Source organism: Galleria mellonella, unplaced genomic scaffold, assembly GCF_026898425.1.
Source record: "Galleria mellonella isolate WM207_F2 unplaced genomic scaffold, CSIRO_AGI_GalMel_v1 utg261, whole genome shotgun sequence".
Lineage (NCBI taxonomy): Eukaryota > Metazoa > Arthropoda > Insecta > Lepidoptera > Pyralidae > Galleria > Galleria mellonella.
The window spans coordinates 308519-334358 of NW_026442057.1; the positions used below are offsets into that span (position 1 = coordinate 308519).

The following is a 25840-nucleotide window of genomic DNA, read 5'->3' on the forward strand; positions in this document are numbered from 1 at the left end:
GCTGCGCTTATATCTAACGTAAGGACACTTGGGTCGCGGCGCGGCGCGCGGCTTTGGCACTCGGGGGGTGGCGGGGGTGGGGCGGCGGGGCGGCGGCGGGGCGGGCGTCAGTCGATCACCACGTACGGCAGCGCCACCAGGTCGCCCAGCTGCGCGCACTCGTGCCACTCGGCGAACAGCGGCGGCCGCGGCGGCCGGCCCAGCTCGTCGCGCCGCGTGTCCTGTGCCGCCCGCGCCAGCGCCGCGGCCAGCGCGTCGGCGGCGTCGGGCCCGGCGGTCGGCAGCGCCAGCACGGGCGCCGCCGCCAGCTGCGCGTAGTCGTAGCGCACGGCGGCGCGGGCCCGCGCGGCCGCCGCCACCAGCCCGCGCCCGTCCGGCGCCGGCTCCGCTCTCGTGCGCTCCACGGTGCGGTGCTCGGGCGTGTCGGCCGCGGCCCGCGGCTCGTCCGCGCCCGCGCCCGCGCCCGCGCCCGCGCCCGCGCCCGCGCCCGCCGGCGGTTTCAGTCTGTCGCTCGGCTCGGGCGCGCCGTCGTCGTCGTCGTGGAGCGGGTAGGGCCGCAGCGGCGGCGGCGAGGGCGGCGGCGGCGCGAACTCCGTCCAGGGCAGGTGGGAGCAGAGCGGCACGCGGTCCATGTTCTTGGCGCAGTAGTCGTCCGCGTAGTCGGAGTAGTTGTAGAGCGGCACGACGCTGGCGAAGAGGCCGGCGCGCCGCGGGCAGGCGGCGGGCCGCACGGCGTAGCGGTGCGGCAGCGGCGGCGCGCGCGTGCCGTTGACCCCGGGCAGCAGCGCGTGGTGCAGCGCGCGCACGTGCAGCGGCCGCACGCCGCCGCCCGCCGCCGCCGCCGGGCACGCGGCGTCGGCCAGCTCGGTGCCGCACGTGCACTCCACGTACTCGCGCTCGTCCTCGAGCGGCGGCAGCGGCGACGCGGCCACCGCCGGCGACGGCGCCCGCGGCTCGCTGCCTCCATTGCGGAGGGGAGACTCCACTTTCACAGTACACACTGGAAAAAAAAATAGAATTACATTAGATATCTTCACCGCTACCCCACTATGATTACATCGTCACCCGCGTACGACACCGCTGAGTATTACGTATGTATCCACACGGCCAACACTTCATAATAACGCTGCGGTCCTTGCTCCGTCACAACTACAAAAACAATTAACCTCAATACAGATGACAATGTGTACGTGTGTAGTTACTATTAGCGCGAGAAAATTGTTTGGGTGTTGTTGCGTGTTTGAGAGGGGATGAGGTCTGATGGCAGCGAGCGGGCAAGGAGTACTGTACTTTAGTAGATAGATAGATATATCGTTTATTTGGATGTTACTAATCACACACATGTTTATAAGAATAGATAATACATAAAACAACATAAGATTTATAAAATTGTGTTATTATGTGTGATCTGCAGCAATACAAAAAGGTGCGAAGCTCAGCGTGGAACATTGTTCAAGGAACAAAACACTGATTTTCAGCTTTAACCCATTTGAGTTTTGACCCATTAAGTACTAGTACTTATACTGTAATTATATATGAAAGTAATTATCAACTTACCCTCGGGCTCTATAAGCATCACGTCGGGAGAAGCGGGCGAGCCGGGTGGCGATGGGGACGCGGCCGGCTTGCCGCCTTTCCGCGATTGGATCTCCTCTAAGAGTTCCTTAGTAGTCTTAACCTGGAATACATTAAAAAAAAAAACATTTATGATATAAAAATTATTGTATTTCAAACTTATTCACGACCAATTTAAATTAATGGATCCGATGACTCAACTGACAATAAAACTTTAACGAACTCAACTCCGAGGCAGTAACTTTAGATGCCCCTGATGCGGTCCCATGCAAAACCGCAAACATACTTTTGTCAATTAAAACGAATTATCAAATGCAAGGCAACCACACGGTAAGTTAGTGATAAATCTACTGACTTGGAAATAAATCTATTTAGATTATTACAAAATTAATAATAACTAATAGTTCTTCAAGTATATTAATTACGTCATATTGGATTGCAACAGAACTGCTGGTACGATCCCTCCACTGGGAGCCGTATACCCACTTTCTTAGCGCCGGCGGGCGGCATCCTATGAACTAGCGCAGCGTAGGGGTCGACGGCATTCCTCCGGTAGCCGTTCCGCCGCCGGTCCGAGTGCGCGGAGCCGTTGCGTGCCCCCCAGGCGGCGGCGGGCGGCTGGTGCGCGGCCGGGGCCAGGGGGGCGTGGGGGGCTAGGGGGGCGGCGGGGGCGTGGGGCGCGAGGGGGGCGGCCGGGGGCAGCGGCGCCGGCGCCGGCTCGGCCCCGCCGGCGCCCGCCGCCGCTTCCGCGCCCGACCCTGCACGACTGTAGCCCCTGTGCACAAAAATGGCTACTCTAACAACAGTTTTACATAAAAACACCGACTACTTTAGGGCATAGGGGGAAAGGAATTGTTAATAATGGGGATTAGCAATAAACCCTATCAGGTCGACCTCCTCGCGGTTCTTCCTAGAAACTGTCGTGATTGATTCATTAGTGAATTTGTCACGATGGACTAATTGACCTTCTTCATCTTCCCCTCTTATCCCTCATTGGTACCTTACCAGTGTATACATACCATTTCATTATCACCCATTTAAAAAAAAAACTAAGGCATAGTGATATGAAGTGTTATAATTGCCATATGTATTGTGTCTATATGTCTGTCTACATACATTTATTAACACAAAAATACATACATATTATACGTGTTTGAAATTAGTAATCGCTCATTTAGCTACTATTATAGTACTTTATAATAAAAGCTATGGGGGGGGGGGGGTATTATGGCTACACATTACAATATATCACACTAGCGATCCGGCCCGGCTTTGCACGAATAGATAGAATTTTGAAAAAAATAATATACTTGCTGACAATGTCACTTTCTACAGGTTTTTTCTTTTTTTTTTTATGCAACCTAGAATGGCAAACAAGCTGACGGCCCACCTGATGGAAAGTGGTAACCGTCAACTATATGTATACATGAACATATAGAATTTTGAAAATCAGTTGAATAGTTAAATTTATTCATACCAAACAAATAAATCTCTCATCTTTATAACACTAGTAAAGACAAAGCATTTGCTTACGGTCCTAAGAATGATTGCAAATTAAAAAAAAAAATGCGAGAAATTAACAAAAATAAATCTAACAAAAAGTGACCGTTTATCATTAGATAGGCTGTATGCTGTTTGCCATTTTTGTGGTAAAAAAAAAAAACATAAAAAAAATCAAATGTTTTGGCATCTATGGGGAGTATCATGGGCGAAACAGTACACTCTGTTATGTCCATGGTACTGCTCATGTCTATAGGCGACGGTTACCACTTTCCATCAGGTGGGCCGTCAGCTTGTTTGTCATTCTAAGTTGTATAAAAAAAAAAAAGAAAAAACCTGTAGAAAGTTAGTAGATCTATTGGTAGGAAAGGTAGTAGTAGTAGGAAAGGTAGTAGATCTATTGGTCATAAACCATATGTAAATATATTACACTCTGTTATTATATTTATATTACACATTAATTTTTCAAAAATATCCCCCAAGTACAAACATAGTCCAGTTACCATTTTATTAGTAAAAATATAGTTCTGACTCACCTTCTTTTCTTGGGTTTTTTGTCTCGTTTCGCTTTCTTTTCATCGTGTGGATTCGCCGGCGATAGTGTCCTTTTTACAGCTGCAACATTTAATATTTGTAACATTACAGAAAACTGGAAACTGGATCACGTTCACTTTATATGAAAAACACAATAAAAAAAAACTCGTAAGCACTCAATTTTTTTCTCACGTGTTATTCCTCTGTACCCTGTAAATTCACTGCCATATCCCACCTTTCAAACCGAAACACAGCCATGCGAACACAACTGCTTCACGGTTGAAACACGAACGGGACAGAGGTGCCCAAGAAAACGAATTTTGTACAGTCTCCCTCTGGCAAAAGGAACATAATATAAGAAACACAATAAAAAAGACGTGAGCGAGAGAGATGCACACAAATTTATTTACTAAATATTGCTGATTGCCAGTAAAAGATCTTAAAAATAATTACGTATATTCACCTATACTTAAACCCAAACGTTCTTTTTACAATAACTAAAATAATACACTGGTCATGTGAGTGTTTACTGTCCACTGCTGACCATAGCCTGCCCCATAAGGAGGGGCTTTGCCAGTAGTTGTCACGCATGGCAGGTGGGTTGGCAAGCTGTGATGGTCCCCCCCTTTGTGCCCCTTATAATTACTACCCTCTTAACTAACCTACACATGGAAAACCTACAAAGCCTAAGAAAAGCCTACGAAGGCTTTACCTAATGAAATCTATGAAAATATACCCTAAAGAATGGCCTAACACCCTCAATATAACCCCATACCTATATTGTCTTATACACCACAAACATCTTATGAATCATAAAACCCTTACAATAAACACATAATATTGAACAGATCTTATAGTAGAACACTTGATCATCTGGCCAGATAAATAAATGTGTGATCGTCTAGTAATGTAGGACCCGTTGTGTGTGTAATAACCAAAAGGTTCTTTAATTGGTATATGATAGGAGTTAAATAATGAAGATGATTGATAAATCTTTAAGGATTAAGAATAATTAATGAATTATACTCATAATTCATGTAACAAGGAAGTTATGTTAATTTAATAGTAAATTATAGAATAACTGTAATAATCAAAAAAAATGGGGGAGCGGTCGGGCCCCTCACACGCCCGGACCAGTGGAAGACTTTCCAACTATCTATAACTCTTCCTCCTAAAAGGTAGGGAAGGGTATTACTATTTATTAATGCACTCTGATGGTAATAAGGGCATGAGTATTCTCAGTTCCAAACCAAACATAAGTACATTTACTTCAACATTACAGTGGCGATGCTTCCAGTATAAATGGGTGTTTGCCAGAGGCAAAAGGATCGGAACTGAAATCCCAGGATCACTCCGACACGAGAGCTTACTCATGGGCGATGACCCTTTCAGTCCTATATGGCGACATAGAGATCACCCACTAACAGTACGAAACTGTTTCCCAGCGTCACCCTGTTACGAGCTTACTCAATGGGGTTTCCCTTCGGCTCCACAAGAGATCAGACCAAGAAGCGAGATCACCCAGACACCAGAACCTACTTTGATGGGACATAACCCTTCGGCCCTATAATGTGACATTAGAGATCACCTGTGAAGACAGTCCGATAGAGATGAAGATTTGTGTGATAGGGGATACCTTCCACACCCTGGAATTGGCCAAGCCATATAATGTTGATAATTGCTATATCATAACATAGCATTGTCAATTTAATATTATTTACTTAATACCAAGAATACTCAAGGTTCAAGTTACATCTGTTGATTAGGCCAGAGCCTAAGAACGAGTAGTCCAACCCATAGGTCGAGAGCTACTAAAAGTAATGAGTGCTATTGAATGAACTATAAGTCCAGTCAATTATATATAATATTATAGTTGATTAACCACATTGTGAATTAACCAATTATTTATTCAGAGAGATATATCTAAAGGAACTATAAGTCCTTTAAAAGACACTGATTAATCACAAGTTAACAACGTCTCGTGAAATAACCAGTTGGGTTTTCTATAAGTTTGAGGACACTAAGTCCAACAAGCTATTATTGTGTTGAGAGTAATAGAGATCTTTTGTAATATTTGTAGAGGTTTGATTAATCACATTGTGAAATAATCAGATTAAATAATTATGTAGCTTTATAGAGAGGACTATAAGTCCTAATTGGTTGTTGTCATAAGTACTGATAAATTACACATTAAAGTGCCAGGTCAATTATTATATATAGGTATATAGGAAGGACAATAAGTCCTATTTGTGTATGTTGTAGTAGTAGAGGTAATATATTGCATAATTATAATGTGAAAGATATAGATTAAATATATATTTGTATAGAAAGGACAGTAAGTCCCATACAATTATTGTAGCTGTACTATAGTTATACTATATCTACTTCCTTTTAGTGTCTTAGTAAAACCTATTTATTAAGAGGATTTCTCAGATAAACAAGTTTTAAATCATCATGATTAATTCCCTAAGAAATTAGGTCTTTAAATAATTATCATATCATTTAAGTATGTTTTCTCATATAAATAATTCTAATATTTCCCCTACAGTTATTATAAAATAACAGAAAATTATATAAATTTTTCTATAGACTTAGATATAGAATCATAACGTGTATCACCTCCCTTTTGTTTGACATCTGTCACATTAATGACGTATTGAATGACGTATTGATGTATTGAATTGAATTTTGATTATCTATCACAACTGTCAACGTAACAAATACTAGCAAGTTTGTTTATTTGTATTTGTTTAATATAATTAAATATAAAATCATCATATATCAACCGTAATATATAACTAAATTATCAGTGACACAAATAATCATGGTTTACACCAGAAATAATTAATAGTATCCAGTAATGCTGCAGTTTTATATTCATATCAGTAGCCAAGCTTACTTTCAAATTCAAGAATGAACAGAAGATTAGAAGTTTATCATTCTTATTGCAATTGTACTTGCAATAATATATACATACAGTACTAATTATCAAGAACATTCCTCAAATACATGTGTGGTGAAGATTTTCCCAATATGCTATCTATTTGATTCCTAACCTCTAATGTAAATTTATTAAAGAAGTAAATAATCAGTGTTAGTGTTTGCTTTATTAATATTTAAAGTAATTGTCCTAACTTGATATTAATAGGATAATATCTCCTTGGATACAGTCCGACATAAACATATAACTCAATAATTAAATTTATAAAATACTAATATTATATTTTACTACTTGTATATCTCCATACTATTCCCATAAAATATTCAAAACATGTATATTAAATATAAATCCAGTAAATATTCACTAATATTAACCCTGTCTGAACTTGTCTAGTCAATATAACATGAACAAACAACACACATACAAAACTTATCGCCAGGACAACTTCCTTTCTAAATATGAGTAAAATACATAGCTTCACAAGTGTCATACAGTACCAATTTTATACTGAACCTCATATCTAGTTAAGAGTAACTATAGTCAGAGAATCTTTTAGTACTTTTATTACCATTAGGAAATAAATCCACACCTATAATATCAGCATAATTAAATATTATTAGTAATCAGTAATACACACAGAATTGTTATTATCAGCTTGCTTACTACAACAAAATCAATATTAAAGTTTATAATAAATCAAGACAAAATATCTATTTAAACAATACAGGCTTGTTTACCATAAACACCCCACAGTCACATGAATTTATTTAGTAACACAATTAATAATGTATTAAAAGTATTACATTCACATAATATCACTTGCAACAGTTAAGCTGTCTCTTTGTACATCTGGTGTAAAACAAATCCCCACATGTAGTCATGGATAATCAAATATAGACTAAGAATCATTAATCTGGTCGACCGAGTAATGGTATAAAACACTTCACCATGAAGCGTTAAGTATGAACAGATATTCCAAACCAACACTGTAATAGTGTAATAAATACAAATATTTCATCATCATCATCGTCTCAACCATCACCAACCCACGACTGAACACAGGCAATTTCCACCGACTGACACAAGGAACGGCCCCACAATACACATAAAACAGTCACTCCAAACAATGGAGGTAGCCCACACCACATTTGCATTTACAGAGTCGTCACTCAATAACCCCTCTCTCTCATCAATGGTTGTTTCCCTAGCAATGAGACCAGACCATAGTCACTTTAGTCTATTATCCTCAATAAATAAATACTTTATAATAACTAGATATGAAACTAGTTAATATTATAATAGGTTAATAGCTGATTTAATAAATATTTTCCAAAACTGGACAATTAGAACATTGAATCAAATTGATGAAGTTCTATCAAACGACCATATAATTGGATTTTGTATATGAGTAGAATAACGTAAGTACGTAAATTATATTGATGTAAAATTTGTTCAAATGTGATTGCATTTAACGATATACGCATTACCTAAAGGTATATGGACTCGACTAAATACGTATTTTAATAGTTGTTGGGAAAAATATTAAGTATAGACTTTGCCTGTGATCACAGTCAAAAATCTAACTACGTAGTAATAAATGGAACAAGCTCACCGGATTCTCCAGTCTTCTATTGATTAATTTCACACACTTAATCCATAGTGATACACTAAGATTTCAAACTCCTTCATCGAACCAGTCCCTCCTAGATCTATATCCTAGTTATTTTTTTATTTTATTGCGCAGTTCCTTAAAACACCACTCCCGTGCCATTTTTTTTTTCTCCTCCCTTTTTTATTGCGCAATTCCTAAAAAGCCACTCTCGCGCGCCCGCCGATCTGCCGTCCCTCTTTTTTTCTTTTTTTTTTTTTTTTTATTCTTTTTCTAATAACGTCATAGATTATGTCACCGAAGGGTAGATATTTCAATAATCAGATTTAGCCTATTATTCGAACTGAACTTTTCTTTAAATTCAATTTAATTATATGTTAACGTATTTTGGTATTTTATATTAAATTGATTATCGAATTTATAAAACTTTAAAGACTCTCATAAACCTTATTAAACTGTGTTGTATGTATCTTTTTTACACCTGATGATAAAAAGGTAAACTATAATTTGGTTATATATAAAATATAATATATTTTTGTTTAATTTATTTAATTTTCTTGTGACATCCACTACACTTTGGAAACACATCAAAGGAGTTTCCCTTCTGTGTCAATATTTCATATATGGTAACGTCTTCTCTGTACGCTATTGTGAACCTTGACTTTAAAGTTTGTTTATATTAAATAGCTCAGCTTTCGCAGTGGTCACCCATAGGAACCCCTGTTTCTTTTTTATGTACTTATATGGTATTAAACCTATTGTACTATAGGCGAACCGTCACAAAGCGCAGTTTGGGTTTTGGTGATGTTTTAGGAGGGACTCTGCCGTCCATACCTCCACCATAAGCTCCCATAGTTGGCTCTTACGACACCCACGGGAAAGGCCTATTCTATGCCGGAACCGACCCAGCATGCGAGTTCTGTGGTAAAGTACTGTGTGGTAAAGAGTAAAGTGGTACTGACGTGGTAAGAAGGCGGAGCGATGCGAGTGGTATACTCACGTGGTATGTGTGACTTGAACGGTGCTGGCGGCGGCGCGGGCGGGGGCGGGTCATCGTCCACCAGGATGACATCTTGTGAGTCCGACTCGTAGCCACCCCATGCTGCATGTACAATAAACACATAGATATATTAACAAAATACATTTTGTAATTTATTTACGACATTGGAGGCAAATGAGCAAGCAGCTCACCTGATGGTAAGTGATTACCGCTCCCATAGGCACTTGCAACATAAGAGAAATTGCAGACGTGTTGCCGGTATGTTGCAGGTATGTGTGTTTACATTTTGTATATTTTTTTAAATTAATATTCAATGTAATTATCATCATCATCATGTCAGCTTTTAACTGTCCACTGCTGAACATAAGCCTGCTCCTTGGAGGTTTTGCCAGTAGTTGCCACACTTGGCAGACGGATTGGCAACGGTAGTTAGGTTTTGGACATATTTTAAGATGGAAGCTCAAACTTCCTAAAATAATATGAATTATAAATATAATAAGCAATTAAAAAATTGCAGTCTGCGTTAAAAAAAAAACAACACAGAGAGACGGTCAGATCGAAGGTGCTCGATGCTTACCAGGTCGTGATGGTGGGCGAGGACTGGGTACAGCCGGGCTCACCACCTGCTGATAATTGGTTAGACTTTAAATAAGTGCTGCAATGTATTTGAGGTCGTCACTCCATCTAGTGCGGAGTCGTTTTACACTGAGTTTTCCCGTAGGGGGTCGCCACTCAAGAAAGTTTCTCCTCTATCGGTTGTCGGTTCTTTTATACATGTCGGTAACTTTAAACGGTTTAACGGTTAAATTATAGTTGATCATTTTAATTTAGAAATAAAATTATTTACTAAATATTATAAATTAGTAAATAAAATATTTACTAAATTATAATAAACTAATAGAATAAATTTGGGAGAACAACGGTGTCATTTCTACCTAATTTATTTATTAACCGACTTCCAAAAAAAGGAATTGTATTTTTTTTTCATGTTTATTTCGTCATAACTCCGTCAATAGTAAACCGATTTGAAAAATTATTTTCGTATCTTATTAGGATATATTTACAGATTAGTCCCATAGATATTTTTTTTAAATCAATTCCGTAGTTAGTTTTTAGATCGAAATAATTCGTCACAATCGAAGTCGGTTTTTCATGTGGGACAAAATTTTTCATTATTTTTATGGTATAACCAATAGGGTCGTATAAGTACAAATTGTACATCGTCAAAAATATGACCCCGAATTCAGAGTTGCAATTCAGCAAATGACGACATCCTAGTGGAAATAATGTAGACGACCTTTGTAATGGTGTCCCCTGGTTTTCTTACCCTGGAGAGGGCTGGCGAAGTGAGAGGAGTGCCACCGAGCCGTCGAACTGATCGCTCAGCTGAAGATCGATTTGATCCTGGAGAGAAGAACACAATAGTTACACACTTAGTTTCAAAAATATAACTCGAAATTTTATACTCCAGAGCAGAGACATATTTAAATAGGGGTGAGCCTAGTCCACCAAATCTGGTGCCCTAGGATCTGAACGGAGCTTCCAACTATGTATAGACACGTCTGAAAAATAATCTCAGATATGTCAAAATTCTAAAAGTGAATTGCTATAATAGTAAAATATGACAGCAAATGATATATATATATATATATATATATATATATATATATATATATATATATATATATATATATATATATATATATATATATCGTAACAGGTATGTACGTATGTATATATTTTTTTTTACAATTAGCAATTGCGAACTGTTTGTGCAGTTTGTTGCTTTGTTGCTACAGGTCTGTCAGGTAGTGATTCCTCCTGATAACTGTTGCGTCACGATGGGCCAACTGCCCTGACCTCATTATGGCTTCTTTAATGGAATGGTAATCCCGCCTGCGCTATTCATTCATTCATTCATTCATTCATTCATTCATTTATTTATTGCTATTACATGTTGTAACAAAATTGGTCTTAATTTACTAAAAGTAGCAAACATGAACCCTGAAAGGGCACAGCAATCACATTAATAAATATACATTGATACCTATACGCTGACAAGGCTCCAGTGAGGGATGATAAAAGAGAATGGAAGTAGGTCAGTCAGCCAGTCGTGACGAATTCCATAAGAATCAAACAAAATGGTTTCCAGAGAAAACCACGTGAAAGTTTTCTTTTTTGGATAAGAATGGTAACTCCGTCCGGGCTATCAGTATATGCTGACGAGGCCACCAGTGAGAGATGATAGGGGAGGATGAAAGCAGGTCATCGTGACGAATCCTAAAGAATTAACCAAAACGGTTTCCAGGGAAAACCGCGTGGAGGTTTACTAACAACCCCTTTGCCCACACTGCGTGGAGGTTTGTTGGGGCTGTTAGATCCCCATTACTAACAATCCCTTTCTCTTCCCCACTGTGAATAACGAAGGTGTACTCACCGGTGTGGCCGGGCGATGTCACAGAGGGTATGACCAAGTCCCGCCACCTCTTGACGAGGATCTTGGCGCGCCGCGCGAGCGTAGGATCCGACGTCTTGCGTCGCAGCTCGTTCACATGCTTACCCAGTCGGGTGGTCTGAAATAGGAGACGCGTACATATTAAAAACAATCGTCAATCGACCTTGATAATAGGCATCACAGTAATAAAGGGAGGGAGACTGTACAAAAGTGGATTGCTTGGGTACCTCTGTCCCATTTGTGTTTCAACAGTGAAGCGGCTGTGTTTGCAAAGCTGTGTTTCGGCGTGAATTTACTGGGTACAGAGGAATAACACCTGAGTCCTCAGGAATGGCAACGCATGGGGGGTATCATGGGCGAAACAGTATACTCTGTTATGTCCATGGTACTGCTCATGTCTATAGGCGACGGTTACCACTTTCCATCAGGTGGGCCGTCAGCTTGTTTGCCATTCTAACTTGTATAAAAAAAAAATTTACTGGCTAGCTTACTTTATATTCTCTAGTGTACTAACCTCCAGCAACTCTTTTGTGATATTAATTTTTTCCAAAATGGATATGATTTCGTTAACGGCATGCATGTCGACAACCTGGAATGTAAAATTTAATTAATTAATAAAATCATTCTACCGTTATAAACTCATTTCGCATCATCGTCATCATATCAGCCTTTGACCACTACTGAACAAATCCTAACTAAGCCTCCCTTTGGGGGGTTATGCCAGTAGTTGCCACGCTTAGAAGGCGGATTGTCTACCGCAATGAGGCTTTAGATATGTTTTAAGAGGGACGCTGCTGCCCATCCCTCGCCCCTCCTTAGTTGCCTCTTACTACACCCACGGGAAAGGTAGGGGTGGCCTATTCTATGCCAGGACCACACGACGAGTTATAACCTTTTTAGTGGAATGAAAATGGAATGGTAACCCCGCTTACGCTACCATATAAGTACGATGGCGGGGCACCAGGGAGGGATGATAGGTGAGGATAGAAACAGAGGATCGGACCACCCAGTTAGATGTGCGATTTCAGCTGAGAAGAACGAGGAAGAAACTCGACTATTGCTTTTTTAAAAATAAAGTTGAGATTACAAAAAAAATACAAATGACTGGAATGATGATACCAACTTTATATTGATAAAAAAAAAACAACAATCAAACACAGTATTCCTGAATAGACCAATCCCTATAACAAGCACCTGTTCACGAGTATGACGAATAAGCTAGCCATCGTGTGCAACCATATTATAGGAGTCCAACGACCTGAACCAAAAAAGTAGATAGAGAAGCTCATCATTTTGGAAGCCGTTTAAAAATATTTAATGTAGTCTCGCTCTCATTACGATTATTCTGGGTTTATGCACACCGGTTACATCTATAAACATCTAGATCGCGGACATATTGAAATAAATTCCGCAAGTAGGTGCCTCAGATCAATGTAAATAAACGTTTTATGCTATTAAACCGACTGCCGCAAAAAGGAGAGTAATGTTTTTCGAATGTACGTATATTTTTTTAGACAAATTCGATGTCTAGCTAGTATCTAAAAACAACTTTGTTGGAATTAATTGAAGTTTAGAAAATATACTTGAATATTAAATAATTTAAGATTGTATTTCACAAACAAATAAAAAACTTTTAGTAAAATACCTAACTAGTTTTTAATAAAAAACTAGTTAGGTATTTTGATTTGCAAACTAAACTACGATATGAATTTTGATAAAATTTCTATAAGACTAATCTGTAAGTACATCCTTACAGATTAAAAAAAGAATCATCCAAATCGGTTTAAAAGTGACAGAGTTATGAGGTAACAAACAAAAAATACAATCGAGTTGTGAACCTCCTGCTTTTTTAAGTCTATTAAAAAGCTATTTTTTTTTTTAAAGGCCACTTGCCTAAAAGTCTTAATTAAAATATTAGTCTTAATTAAATTAGTCTGTTATGGCTAATATGGTAGCTATATTAAGCACTTTTTGGTCTTAGGTTCTTCAAGCGGTGACACTTCAGTTTTTTCAGTGGGTGAACATGAAATGGCAACTATTAGTGAAATATATATAGGCAGGGCACCAGTGAGAGATAAATACAGGACAGTTGGCCCATCATGACGAATTCGACAAGAATTAATGATGACGGTTTCTAGGAAGAACCGCGTGGCGATCGACCTGATAGGGTATATTGCTAGCAATAAGGCTGTTAGGTTTCATCGCTAACAATCCTTTCCCTCCCGGCGATAGATCAGTAGTATGTTTTACGACGAACTAGTAGTACTTAGGTAAAATCATCTACCAAAACCTCTTAATTTCTAAAATTGATGTTGGAGTAGAAGGAATTGTTAGTAGTAATATACCCTGGCAGGTCGGCCTCCACGTGGTCCCTGGAAACCGTCGAGCTGAATTCCAGGTGTATTCATCACGATGGATTAATTGACCTGCCTTTTCATTCTCATCTATCATCCCTCATTGGTGCCCCGCCAGCGTATACCGTTAACGCAGCTGGAATTACCATTCCATAATTATCCATTAAAAAAATTTATGTTTGAATTATTTAAAAATTATTGTCACGTGCTTCGGAGAGCACGTATAGCCATCATCCGGTAGGTTACGTCAGAGGATTTCGTGTCGTTAGGCGCCCTAGAAACTCTTGATGGTAAAGGTTGCCACTCGTACATTAGTAAGTACAGTAGGAGCAGTTTAGTCAGTACAAATGTTACATTATTCAATTGTATGCCACAAATCGAAGACGGGGAAGACGTCAAATCTACTGGTTAAAAAGTTTAAAACCGTGGTTCGAAATAAGCACCAGCCAGTCTACCATGAAATGAAATTCCGAAATTTCGGACTCAATTTCGTGTTTTTGGTTTATACCAAAATCGGACCAACAAATGGAGTGTAACATTTCGTTCGTAATACATCCTAATCATAAAAGTCCAAAGGAACAATATTTTAACATTTTTAATACTTCCAAACGGCATACATTTTATATTTTAACATCAAATTTCCGTTTCGTTTGGCTCCGAAATTTCGGAAAACATTTCATGGTAGGCCCTCAGATCCCTTTTCAAGATGGCGGTGGATAAGGATCGAGATCGCCAACCTACGGTAGGAGATGACACCACAAGAGAGAGGACCACAAAGCACACCTTGTTAAGGTGATATTGTCAGTAAAAAGTAGAGACTAGAACTCTTGAACACTGCAATAAATTATATCGATTGTAAAATTATTATTATTATACCAGTCATTAACTTTGTCCACTGCTGAACAACATAAACCTTTCCCATAAAAGGAGTTGCCAGTAGTTGCTACGATGGGCAAGTGGGTTGGTAACCGCAGTTAGGCTTTGATGTTTGGAAAACATTAACTAATAGTTAAATAATTAAAAGTAATATAGTTAAACGACATTACTAGAAGGCTTGTGTTAATTTCTAAGCACGTATATGGTAATCCTGTTCCCTAAATAAATAACTAAATTATAAAGTTTTTTGGTTCCATCAAATATTATACAAAAATATTTATATATACATCAGAATCAAATATCAGAATGGTTACAGAAAAAAAAATACGCTTAAAAGCATGTAATCGAGAATCAGTTTAAAAATTGGCACAGTATTATAATAATTACGTTGACAGTTAGAGCAGGTGTTTCTGCTATTATTTGCATATTAATTGAATTGCATCTGGCGAACTAGGCATGTCTAGAGACACGGTACTGGCGCTTGGTTATGAATGTTATCAACCAACATTTCTGATATGGGATCGTTTCTCCATAAACTTTAATAGTGTTTCAACAATTTTACGACGTATTGCAATCAATTCGTCCGTGTATAGATCGTAACTGAGAAAAAAATAACTTAAAATAACCAATTTCCTACTATTGTATGGATGTTTGTTGTTTTTTAAACACTCGTACGTGACCTTGAACTTGTTACCGATTTGATAAAAAAAAAAACATATGGATCGGAAATGGACAAGATTATCTTGTGGTATTTACTCATAGTGAGCAGTACTGTATTGATTAATTTTTTTAGTTAAACTGCGATTTGGGTAATCATGTCTACATATTTACGATTAGCCTTGCATATTATTTTATACACTGTACTGAATGAAATTTTAGGAGTTAAACTCAATATAATAATTTAGAATCAAATGTTATGTAAAATAAGTTTAACACATCATAATGGAATAGGAGCCCCGGCCGCGCTTACGGAATACACTGGCGGGGCACCAGTGAGGGATGACAGGTGAGAATGAAAAGACAGGTCAGTTAGCCCATCGTGATGAATACACCTGGGATTCACCACGATGGTATCCGGGGGGGACCACGTGGAGGTCGACCTGACAGGGTATATTGCTAGCAACTGGGCCAGCAGTCCGTATTACTAACAATCCCTTCCCCCCTTTAAAATTAGTACTTTTTTTCAATGGTTTTAATCATCTGCATCGCATGTTACATTCCCCTCGATAAATCAACCAGGGTATTTCCCCGCCATAAGGAGTTGTAAATCCTATTACATATAGTTTCATTCTACCATCTATACCAATTTTATTGCATAAAAAATTCAATTAAGTATTAATTATTTATTTCACATGTCAAATAACATATTTAGAATTTAATATATATATATATATATATATATATATATATACTAATATTACAAGAAAAGATTTGTTTCTTTTAAATAGGTAAACTAAAAACTATTTAAAAAATCTTTCACCTTTGGAATGAACTACCAGTTTGTATGAGAAAAATAAAGTCATTGACGAATTTTAAGTAACAAGTAAAAAATTACTATTTAAGATAATCATCTCTGTCTAGTAACTAATACAATATATTTCTTTATATAAGTTTATATATATATTCATATATATGTATATATATATTTTTTATCTTTGAAAGAAAATAGAAGGAAGGATATAATAGAACGGTATACTAGAAATGGGAAAAGACAATGAGGAGGGCAAATCAAAAGATACGAGGACGATTTACCTAAAGAATGGAGAAAGTCAGCCAGGGATAGAGGAAAGTGGAAGCAATTGGGGGAGGCCTATGTCGACAGACAACCTGACCAACATAATGGTTGCTAGTAAGCTAGCTTAGTAATAAGTAGTATGTAAGTTAAAGTTAAATTGTGGTCAGAGAATAAAGGCTTTATTATTATTATTATATATCATTTATTTGCATCTATTTATGTAAGCATAAGGATTTTATTATTATGTGTAAGTATATTATTATTTATTTAGCATTTCAATTTATATTTAGACCCATTTTTAGTCTTATTTTTTTTTTCTGTTACGCCTTAACCAGACACAATTTTAATTATTCCTCTCCATCCTAAGGTCGCCTGGAAGAGATCGCTATTTAACGATAAGGCTGTCCATTGTCACCTCTCTATCTTCTATTTAATTAAGTTTATGTAATTTATTATTCATTATGTTTGTGTGCATATTGTTAATCATTATAAACTGTATAATTCATTGAATGGAACAAGTTTCCATTCATTCACCTATACTATAGGTGAAAGAATTGTAAAAATTACTAGCAAGACACCTTGTCAGGTCGACCTCCACGCGGTTCCCCCTGGAAACTGTCGTGGTTAATTCTAGTGGGCTAACTGACCTGCTTTCATCCTCACCTATCATCCCTCACTCCCAGTGAAGGGTGATAGATGAGAATGAAAACAGGCCAGTTAGCCCATCATGATGAATTCATCAGGAACTAACCATGATAGTTTCCAGGGGGAACAACGAGGAGGTCGACCTGGTTGGCTATATTACTAGCAATGGGATTCTCAGTCTCCATTACTAACAATCCCTTTCCCCCCATTATCACCTATTTAAAATAATAATGTGAAAGTTTAAAAATAAATATATATATAGTGAGTAAACAAAAATAGACAGATACTCCCTCAAAAGTTAGTTACTTTGTACTCAAAAGTTAGTGAATATTCTTTATTGTACACAAGAAAAGTTATTAAAATGTAAAAACAAACATAATAGTGCACAAGGGCGAGCTTATCTCCAATAGAGATTTCTTCCAGCAAATCCAATATGAGAAAACTGACAGTTCATTAGTAGTTACAGTCATCATACATGTGTACCAATCAACTTAAATGTTATAGTTAAAAATAAATAAATAAAATGTCTTTACAATTAAAAAGACCGATAGGTATAAATAAATAAATAAATGTATAAATAAATAAATGTATAAATAAATAAATGTATAAATAAATAAATGTATAAATAAATAAATGAATAAATAAATAAAAATATATATAAGTAAATACATATAAATAGATAGATATATATTATATATAATATTAAATTTGATGAGAATATAAATCAGATAATATTATCAACATCTGCCTATCATTGCCCGGCGACTCACGGAACAGACAGAGACACAGTTAAAATACAGTTCTCAATGTTTTGCTACTGATATCACTTGGGCATGCAATGTTAAATGTCAAATTACGTAAGTCATTTATATAATTATTTCCTATAATATTAATGACTCTAATTTGGGCTGATAGCAATTAGTTAAAGGCAATTTTATATATATATATATATATATATATATATATATATATATATATATATATATATATATATATATATATATATATATATATATATATATATATATATATATTACCTATTTAAATAAGTAACTCATTAGTGATTCATTGTTCCTTCTTAAGATTGTCTAGTGGATAGTATATTTATAGACAGATTTTATGCAACTTAGAATAGCAAACAAGCTGACCGCCCATCTGATGGAAATTGGTAACAGTCACCTATAGACATGAGCAGTACCATCAACATAACAGAGTACATACTGTTTCGCACATGATAACGCCCATGTGTTGCCATTCCTGGTGTTTTTCCTGTGTACCCTGTAAATTCACTGCCATATATCACCCTTCAAACCGAAATCAAACCATATTATTAGTGTTAGGTTCACCTTTTATATAATATTAATATAAATTAATAAAGAAATATATATATGTTTGTTGATTATTTAACATCAGCATTGCATTGCCTTTTCTATTTATTTGAGGTTGGCACAGTATAATATATATAAGAAAACCTGAGCTCACTCCTCTTTTACGTATATCATCTTTCACACAGTCCATCCACCTTTTCTTTGGTCATCCATTTCCTTTACATCATTCCACTTTATACTTAACACTTTCTTTAAAACATTGCTTTCATTTCTGGGCATGATATGACCATGCCAAGATATAACATATATGTTAAACCAAATAATGATTACCCTATTAGGGGCTGTACTTGTATTTTCTATATCAATAATTTGAACACAATATCATCACCATATCAGGCTTTAATTTTTCCACTGCTAAATATAATAACCTTTGCCAATAGTTGCCACGCTTGCCAGGCAGATTAGCAATCACAGTTAGGCTTTAGAGATGTTTTATGAGGGAGGCCTCTGCTTATCCCTTGCCCTCTCTTAGTCACCTCTTATGACACTCACGGGAAAGGAAGTGGTGGCCTATTCTATGCCAGGACCACATAAATATGTATAAAAAATTATATATTTAGTTTAGTAAATATAAATTTCATAAATTCAATTAATAAACAAGTAACTATTAGGGATCTATCATGACTATGTAGTGATAATTTGTACTGTAATATAGCAAATTAGTGTAAATCAAGGTTTTGTTAATTAATGATGAAGAATTGCTAATAAAGTTGATCACATTTGGTAGTTATATTTATAAATTATAGTTATGTAAGATTTGAGTCCTTTTAGACTATTAAATCAGACTTCACTGAGCAATTAGAATCTATGGGGGGAAAGGGACTGTTAGCAATGGAGTTTGACAGCACCATTGCTAGCAATATGCCCTATTAGGTCGACCTCCACATGGTTCCCCCTGGAAACCATCATGAACAATTCTTGTTGAATTCGTCACGATGGGCCAACTGACCTGCTTCATCCTCACCTATCATTCTTCACTGGTGGTCCGCCAGCGTATCCCGATAGCGCAGGTGGGGTTACCATTCCATTATCACCCATTAAAAAAAAAATTAGAATCTATGGATATCAAAATTAAATTATAAATAATATTAAAGAATACAGTAGAGACTAGTAGAAGCAGAGGTATTACTCAGTTCTTTGGAAATATAATACAGTCCATATTATTCACTGATAATATACCTGTTAAATTTTTTTTAAACTTATGTTCATTTTTATTTCTCGTTATATACTTATGTATATAGGTATGTCTCTGTAAACTGGGCAACTTGCCCTAAGAAAGCTGTCAAAGCAACTTTTTTTTGCTTATATATTAATTAAATCTTATTGAGGAAATATACATCAACCTATTTGATAATAAATGGCAGATGAACTGAAAATATTTCCATTATTTTCGAAAATAATCCGGCATTTTCTAAAATATCGATACAAAGAACTGTTGCATATGTCAAAGGACTGTGTATACAAATGAAAAATAACAGTTAATTACAAAAATTTGTTCTTTTTCATTTCATAAAACTTTGGAGTTTAATTCTAAGTAATAGAACAATAAATAAACAAAAAAAAAATCAACAGTTTGTTTTTTATATTATTCTATACTAGCGGCCCGCCCTGGTTTCGCACTTGTGGACATTTTTACATTTTAAAAAGTAACCATTAAGACTGCACACGCGATGGAAGCTTAAAAATAGAATAACTTCTCCAATTTTCCCCACATTTCCCTTCACTGTTCTGCTCCTATTGATCGTAGCGTGACGAAAAGTACACTATAACCTGCCCAGGAGTATGAAGAATAATTGTACCAAGTTTCGTTAAAATCCATCGAGTAGTTTTGTTTCTATTTATTTATTTATTTAACTCTTTAACATAAATAAAAATATACATACAGTGAATAATTCAAATGAAATACAGTAACATAAATAAGATTGAAATATACACTGTCTTATTGCATTTTTACAGACAACCTTTAGTTAAGGGAGAACAGATAGAAAAGGGCATCAAGAGTGAATCAACAACATAAAATCAAAAACATGTAATGCACAAAAATATAGTTATTTTATTAAATATATTAACAATATATATACATACATTACACATACACTCATATATATATATACACATTTATTATAACATATAGATATAAATTGGTCTGCACACACAAGGAAATTGACAAATCTAGTCCAAAAATTACAAAAGTGGAAAAGAGTAACTACATGAAAGAAAATGTAGACATATTACGAAGCCAAGGATTTTAATAATAAATATAATTGTGACATTAATGTATTGAGACTATTTGGTTGACCTTTAATTAAAGCTCTTTAAGATAGTGAGGTGTTTTATATAAAGAAGAGATAATATATGCCAATCTCGGCGTCGACGTATTATTGAGCTGAGTGCGAAAATTAGAGATCTATATATTTTAATTGCATTTTTTAATACAAATGTATAGTTATTTTGTTGGTTGACCTCTCTATAATTTATTAAAATAGATATAGAAATATATATATTGTAGTTTAAGAGTTCATCAAATAGTCAATTTTAATAATAAATATAATTGTGACATTAATGTATTGGTTTGGTTGCCTTTAATTAAAGCCACGTTTTATAATATAACCATATTATTATTAGTATCATATATTTTAAATTTTTAAACTTCAGAATCCATTGCATAGTTTCATTTATTTTATTAAATGCTTGAAATTGAAGCTTTCTCTAGCATAGATGAGAGAATTTTTTAAATCAGTTAATTATTTTTAGAGTTTATCCATTACAATGAAAAAGTCAGTCTTTCTTCTTCATATTTATATAAAATTTAGATTAAATTAATTTTAATTTAATATAATTAATTTTATTATAATTAATTTAAAAAAAAATAATAAAAACAAATTAATTTTGTTTTAAATAAAAATTACTTCAGTTATGTTGTTTATAAATTTAATATAATTAATTTTAAATAAAATTATGGCATAAAATAAAATACCATATGAATACATCATATGGTTTGTATATGTCCTTATAGAGATATCTTTAAAGCAAGACATACAAAACTAATCAATTTCTTTCATCAGGGATGACCTGGAACTTGTCACAGAGGAGCATCATAAACAGAGGTGCTTTCTACGAGACCAATATGCTTGTTTAAGAATAACAGGAAGACAAATTCCTTAGACATTTTGTGGTCAGATGTACAGTAAAATTGTAGAGTTAATATTTGAAAATGCCTCTTATGATTTACTAAAAGTTTAAACTTTATTACAAGTTATCTATACTAGTAATTATATAGAGAAAAATTTTATTTTGTGTTTGTAATGGACAAACTTTAAAACTACTCAACAGATTTTAAAAATTCTTTCACTTATATAAATCTACATTACCAGCAAGTAACATAGGCTATATATATATATATATATATATATATATATATATATATATATCTTTGAGCGTGAGAGCTGTGTAAAGCTAGATCAAAAAAAAATTAAATAATGTATGAAAATTTATAATGATTTATTCTAATTATAATCAATTAAATGTACCAATAGGAAAAGTAGTCCTTTTTTCAAAGACCTTTAAGGATTTTTTTTTTATAATATATCAACCCTATGATATGCAGATCAAATTTTTTTTAATCAAATTTTTGTTGAGACTTTAGTACACTGGAGTGACTATGCCAGCCTCATAGGGATTATCAAAATTATGAAATATTGTTTATGTTGAATTATTAATAAGGAAAACACCTAATATTCCCAAATTAACTATATACCTAGTCTACTTATAGAAAAAGAGTTATCAGTAGATGTTAATAATATAGATGTTCAATATATAGTTATGAAAGTATTAAATATGTAACTTATTAACACTTTGTTTGAATCGAAGCATTTGGCGTTCCATATCTTCCTGCCTACCCTAATGGGATACAGGGGTAACAGATATGTATGTATGTATGTATGTATTAACACTGTCTACTGCTAAAATTTTAGGTCAATGTTTAACCTGAAAAATGAAAGGTTTCCCGAGTAATTATTTTGATAAATTAGTTGTGTAATAGTACTGTTGTTATGCAACAATATCTTCATTCATATATCAATTATAATGTGTACAAAGTATTTCTTATTAATTGCAACAAATTTAGATATTTTAGTTTGTTATAACTTTTAATTTTTAGAAATACCAACCTAAAGTTAAACTACAGTAACAACTCAAGTTAAAAAACCTATTAAGGTTCTTTAAGAAATAGCAAAAAAATTTATTCAAAATGACACAAAAATGAGTTTAATCAATTCCAAATATAGATATGGTATTGAGATTTAGCTATGCGGTATGGTTTTCTATAAAACTTGAACAAAATTAATATCTTGATTAGGGATTACCTATTTGTTTACCTATGTGACTTGTTTGGTATAAAATAGATAAGAAAATCCCTAACGTAAGATTAATTTTAAGAATTTATTCTGTAATTATACAATGTTCTTCACTGAAGTTATGCCAATAAAAGAACAGTTGATGCTGGTTTAAACATAATGGTGTTGGTGCAACAATTAAATAAACCTACTTTAAACTTGCACACCTAATTTTTAGTTTAAACCAGTATTTTATATGCCCAACTAAAAGAATAGCACTTATAAACATATCAATGATATTAATAATTGTTATTAATGAAACACAATGATAAGCAAAGATAATACAAATAGTCTTTAAAAAATAACTTTGATCATATTGCAGAAGAGAATGGCAGTGCAGTTGGTTCAGCCATAGTAACAGCTTACTTTCTGAAAGAGCATGACAAACAGTTGAAAAAATTGAATTGCCTCTGGATTGCACAATCAAAAATGGCTATGAAGACAATAAATTACCATCAATGTGACAAAAACAATAGCGACCGAACTGCACCAGCAACGAGAGGAGCTTCTGCGCTGCAAGTTATAAGGTATATACTCACGTGAGGTCAAAAGGCATGGAAAACACATTTTCAACTACTCCCTGTTTGCAATGCATTTCGTGAAAATCGACAGGGAAGGTCACGCGTGGCACGATTCCATACTTTCACATTGCAAAATATTTGGCACTGGGGACGGAGGGACGAGAGGCGGCGCGTTGGCGACGTCAGTGCCTCAGTGGCCCCACTGCGCTCGCTCACTCACGTATCCGCACACACTACATTTTAACTTCGTAATTTCACATCACACACAAAACCTTTGAGCTAACAAGCTTTAACACTTAACATAAACAGTATGGAACATTAGGAAAATAGAGGAACAACCTCCCAAGTGGCTAAATCGCAACATCGAATCGGGTGTCACAGACTCGTGGGGATAGTTTTCGTATCTCAACTCAATTTATGAGATTTACGATCTTCAAAACTCGTCAACTTACATTGTAATTGTTATCCAACGCATTCAGTAGTCGATTACTTAGATCATGAGCGTTATTACTCATTTATAAATGAAAATATCTAACTAAATACGACGAACGTGTCTCGGCTGCGTCGTAATGGCGGACCGACGACTACGTATGCCCGTGCCAGGGCATTTTAGCCGAATAATTCAGCTGATAACTACTGAGGCGACGCACACTCGTGTTTTTCCGTTCTTTTGACGGAATAACTTTATTTTGACATAAGTTGCCAATAGATGGCATAGTAAAATCTTGATAAAAGTTAAAAATTCTTAATTTAAGAACAATGACATTAATGCATTTTATTATTTAATTTACAAAGATATAATAAACGTTCAAATTAATGTTAAAATATAATAAAATATTGTAAAATATGTCTTTTCCTTCAACAAAATAATGGCAACATTCTACGGAGTTGCTAACATTTAATTCCAAATTTCATTTTAATGTACTCATTACCTCAATAGATGGCGCTAAACAGAGAATATTAAAAATAATTAAAATGAATTAGGAAATAGAAATAATGTTTTTATCTCTTTTACTCTTTGCAATTACCATATAACAAAATTTTTATTATCAAAAGGAATTTTTAATATTAATTTATATCTTTTTTCCATTTAAGGCCATTGAATTTAGATAATTTAAATAATATATTTTTAATTATTTTATAAATTTAAGAATTTTAAATTGAAATTTTGTTTAACCTGTTTTTTATCTAAAATATTTTAATCACACAGCAGGAAATCAGTGTTTTTTTTCCAATTAAAATATATTTAAAAAAAATCATAGCTTTTAATATTTTTTAATATTAGCAAGAGGTCATTTTACTCACTTTAGTTGATTTCTCTTAAATATCTATAAGTATATTGTCAAATATACATGTTCTATTCTACATAACCTATAAATATTTAAGATCTAATCCTTTTTCAAATTTGCTTGAAATAGATTTTTTTTTATTATTATTATTGTCGTTACTCCGTTTTGTTTTTGCAAAATACCTTCACCCTACCAAAACTTCACTCGATCAAGTTTCGACTTGGGGCGAACACAATCTTGTTTGATTCAGCCCTAAGAAGACACAAATCTACACTTTCACAGCAAATGAGACGCCGTTTGTCGTATCTCTTCGCTTTCTGGGTTCTTCCTTTGATCATAAGTCGAGTCTAGGGGTCCTTGGCATTGATATATCTAGCGACGTCCAATTTTGCGGTCATCTAAAGAAAAAGGCTAAGATGGCTTCCAAAAAGTTCGAAATGCTCAATAGAGTGAGACGGTATTTTACGTCGGAACACCGATTGAAATTGTATAAAACTCAAGTCAGGCTATATATAAAATATTGTTCTCACCTATGGACAGGAGCGCCACAGTAACAACTCCTTCCGTTATACAGCATTCAAACTTGGACGACTCGAATTATTGATGATCAGCGCCTTATTGTCCGACTTGACCTACTGAAACTACGTAGAGATGTTGCATCTGTGTGCATCTTCAACCGAATTTATTATGAGGAGTGCTCTGAGGAATTGTTTGGATTGATACCTGCTGCTGATTTTCACCACCGTACAACCCGCCACAAACTAAAGTTTTATTTCAACTATCTGGACGAGTGGCGGTCTTCCACTGCGCGTTTTTCAGGGTATTTTCTTTCACGCACAACCACTCATCATCAACAATCAACTTCCAGCAGCCTATTTCCGAATATCATAACCTTCAAGAAAAGATAATATGTCTTTTTAAAAGGCCGGCAATATATCTTTTTAAAGCGCACCTGCAATGCCTTTGGTGTTATGGGTGATCATGGGCGGCGGTAGTCACTTACCATCAGGTGAACCGCATGCTT

At 35.6% G+C, this 25840-nt stretch overlaps 1 protein-coding gene across 3 annotated transcripts; it reads right to left on the bottom strand.

Moving 5' to 3' along the window:
- On the bottom strand, positions 1 to 24147 carry LOC116413032 (mediator of RNA polymerase II transcription subunit 26-like). 3 transcript variants are annotated; one of them, XM_052895008.1, is made up of 10 exons: positions 23980 to 24147; positions 12129 to 12203; positions 11597 to 11732; positions 10487 to 10563; positions 9737 to 9782; positions 9160 to 9261; positions 3612 to 3690; positions 2062 to 2350; positions 1558 to 1678; positions 1 to 1000 (listed from the first exon to the last, which is right to left on the bottom strand). In XM_052895008.1, the coding sequence occupies exons 1-10, from the start codon at positions 24040 to 24042 to the stop codon at positions 108 to 110; spliced, it is 1881 nt and encodes a 626-aa protein (XP_052750968.1). In that variant the 5' UTR covers positions 24043 to 24147; the 3' UTR covers positions 1 to 107. The 3 variants fall into 3 exon arrangements, with proteins under 3 accessions (XP_052750968.1, XP_052750966.1, XP_052750967.1); XM_052895006.1 differs by having other exon boundaries at positions 10457 to 10563; XM_052895007.1 differs by having other exon boundaries at positions 2 to 1000; positions 9737 to 9785.
- Positions 24148 to 25840: the final 1693 nt, after the last annotated feature.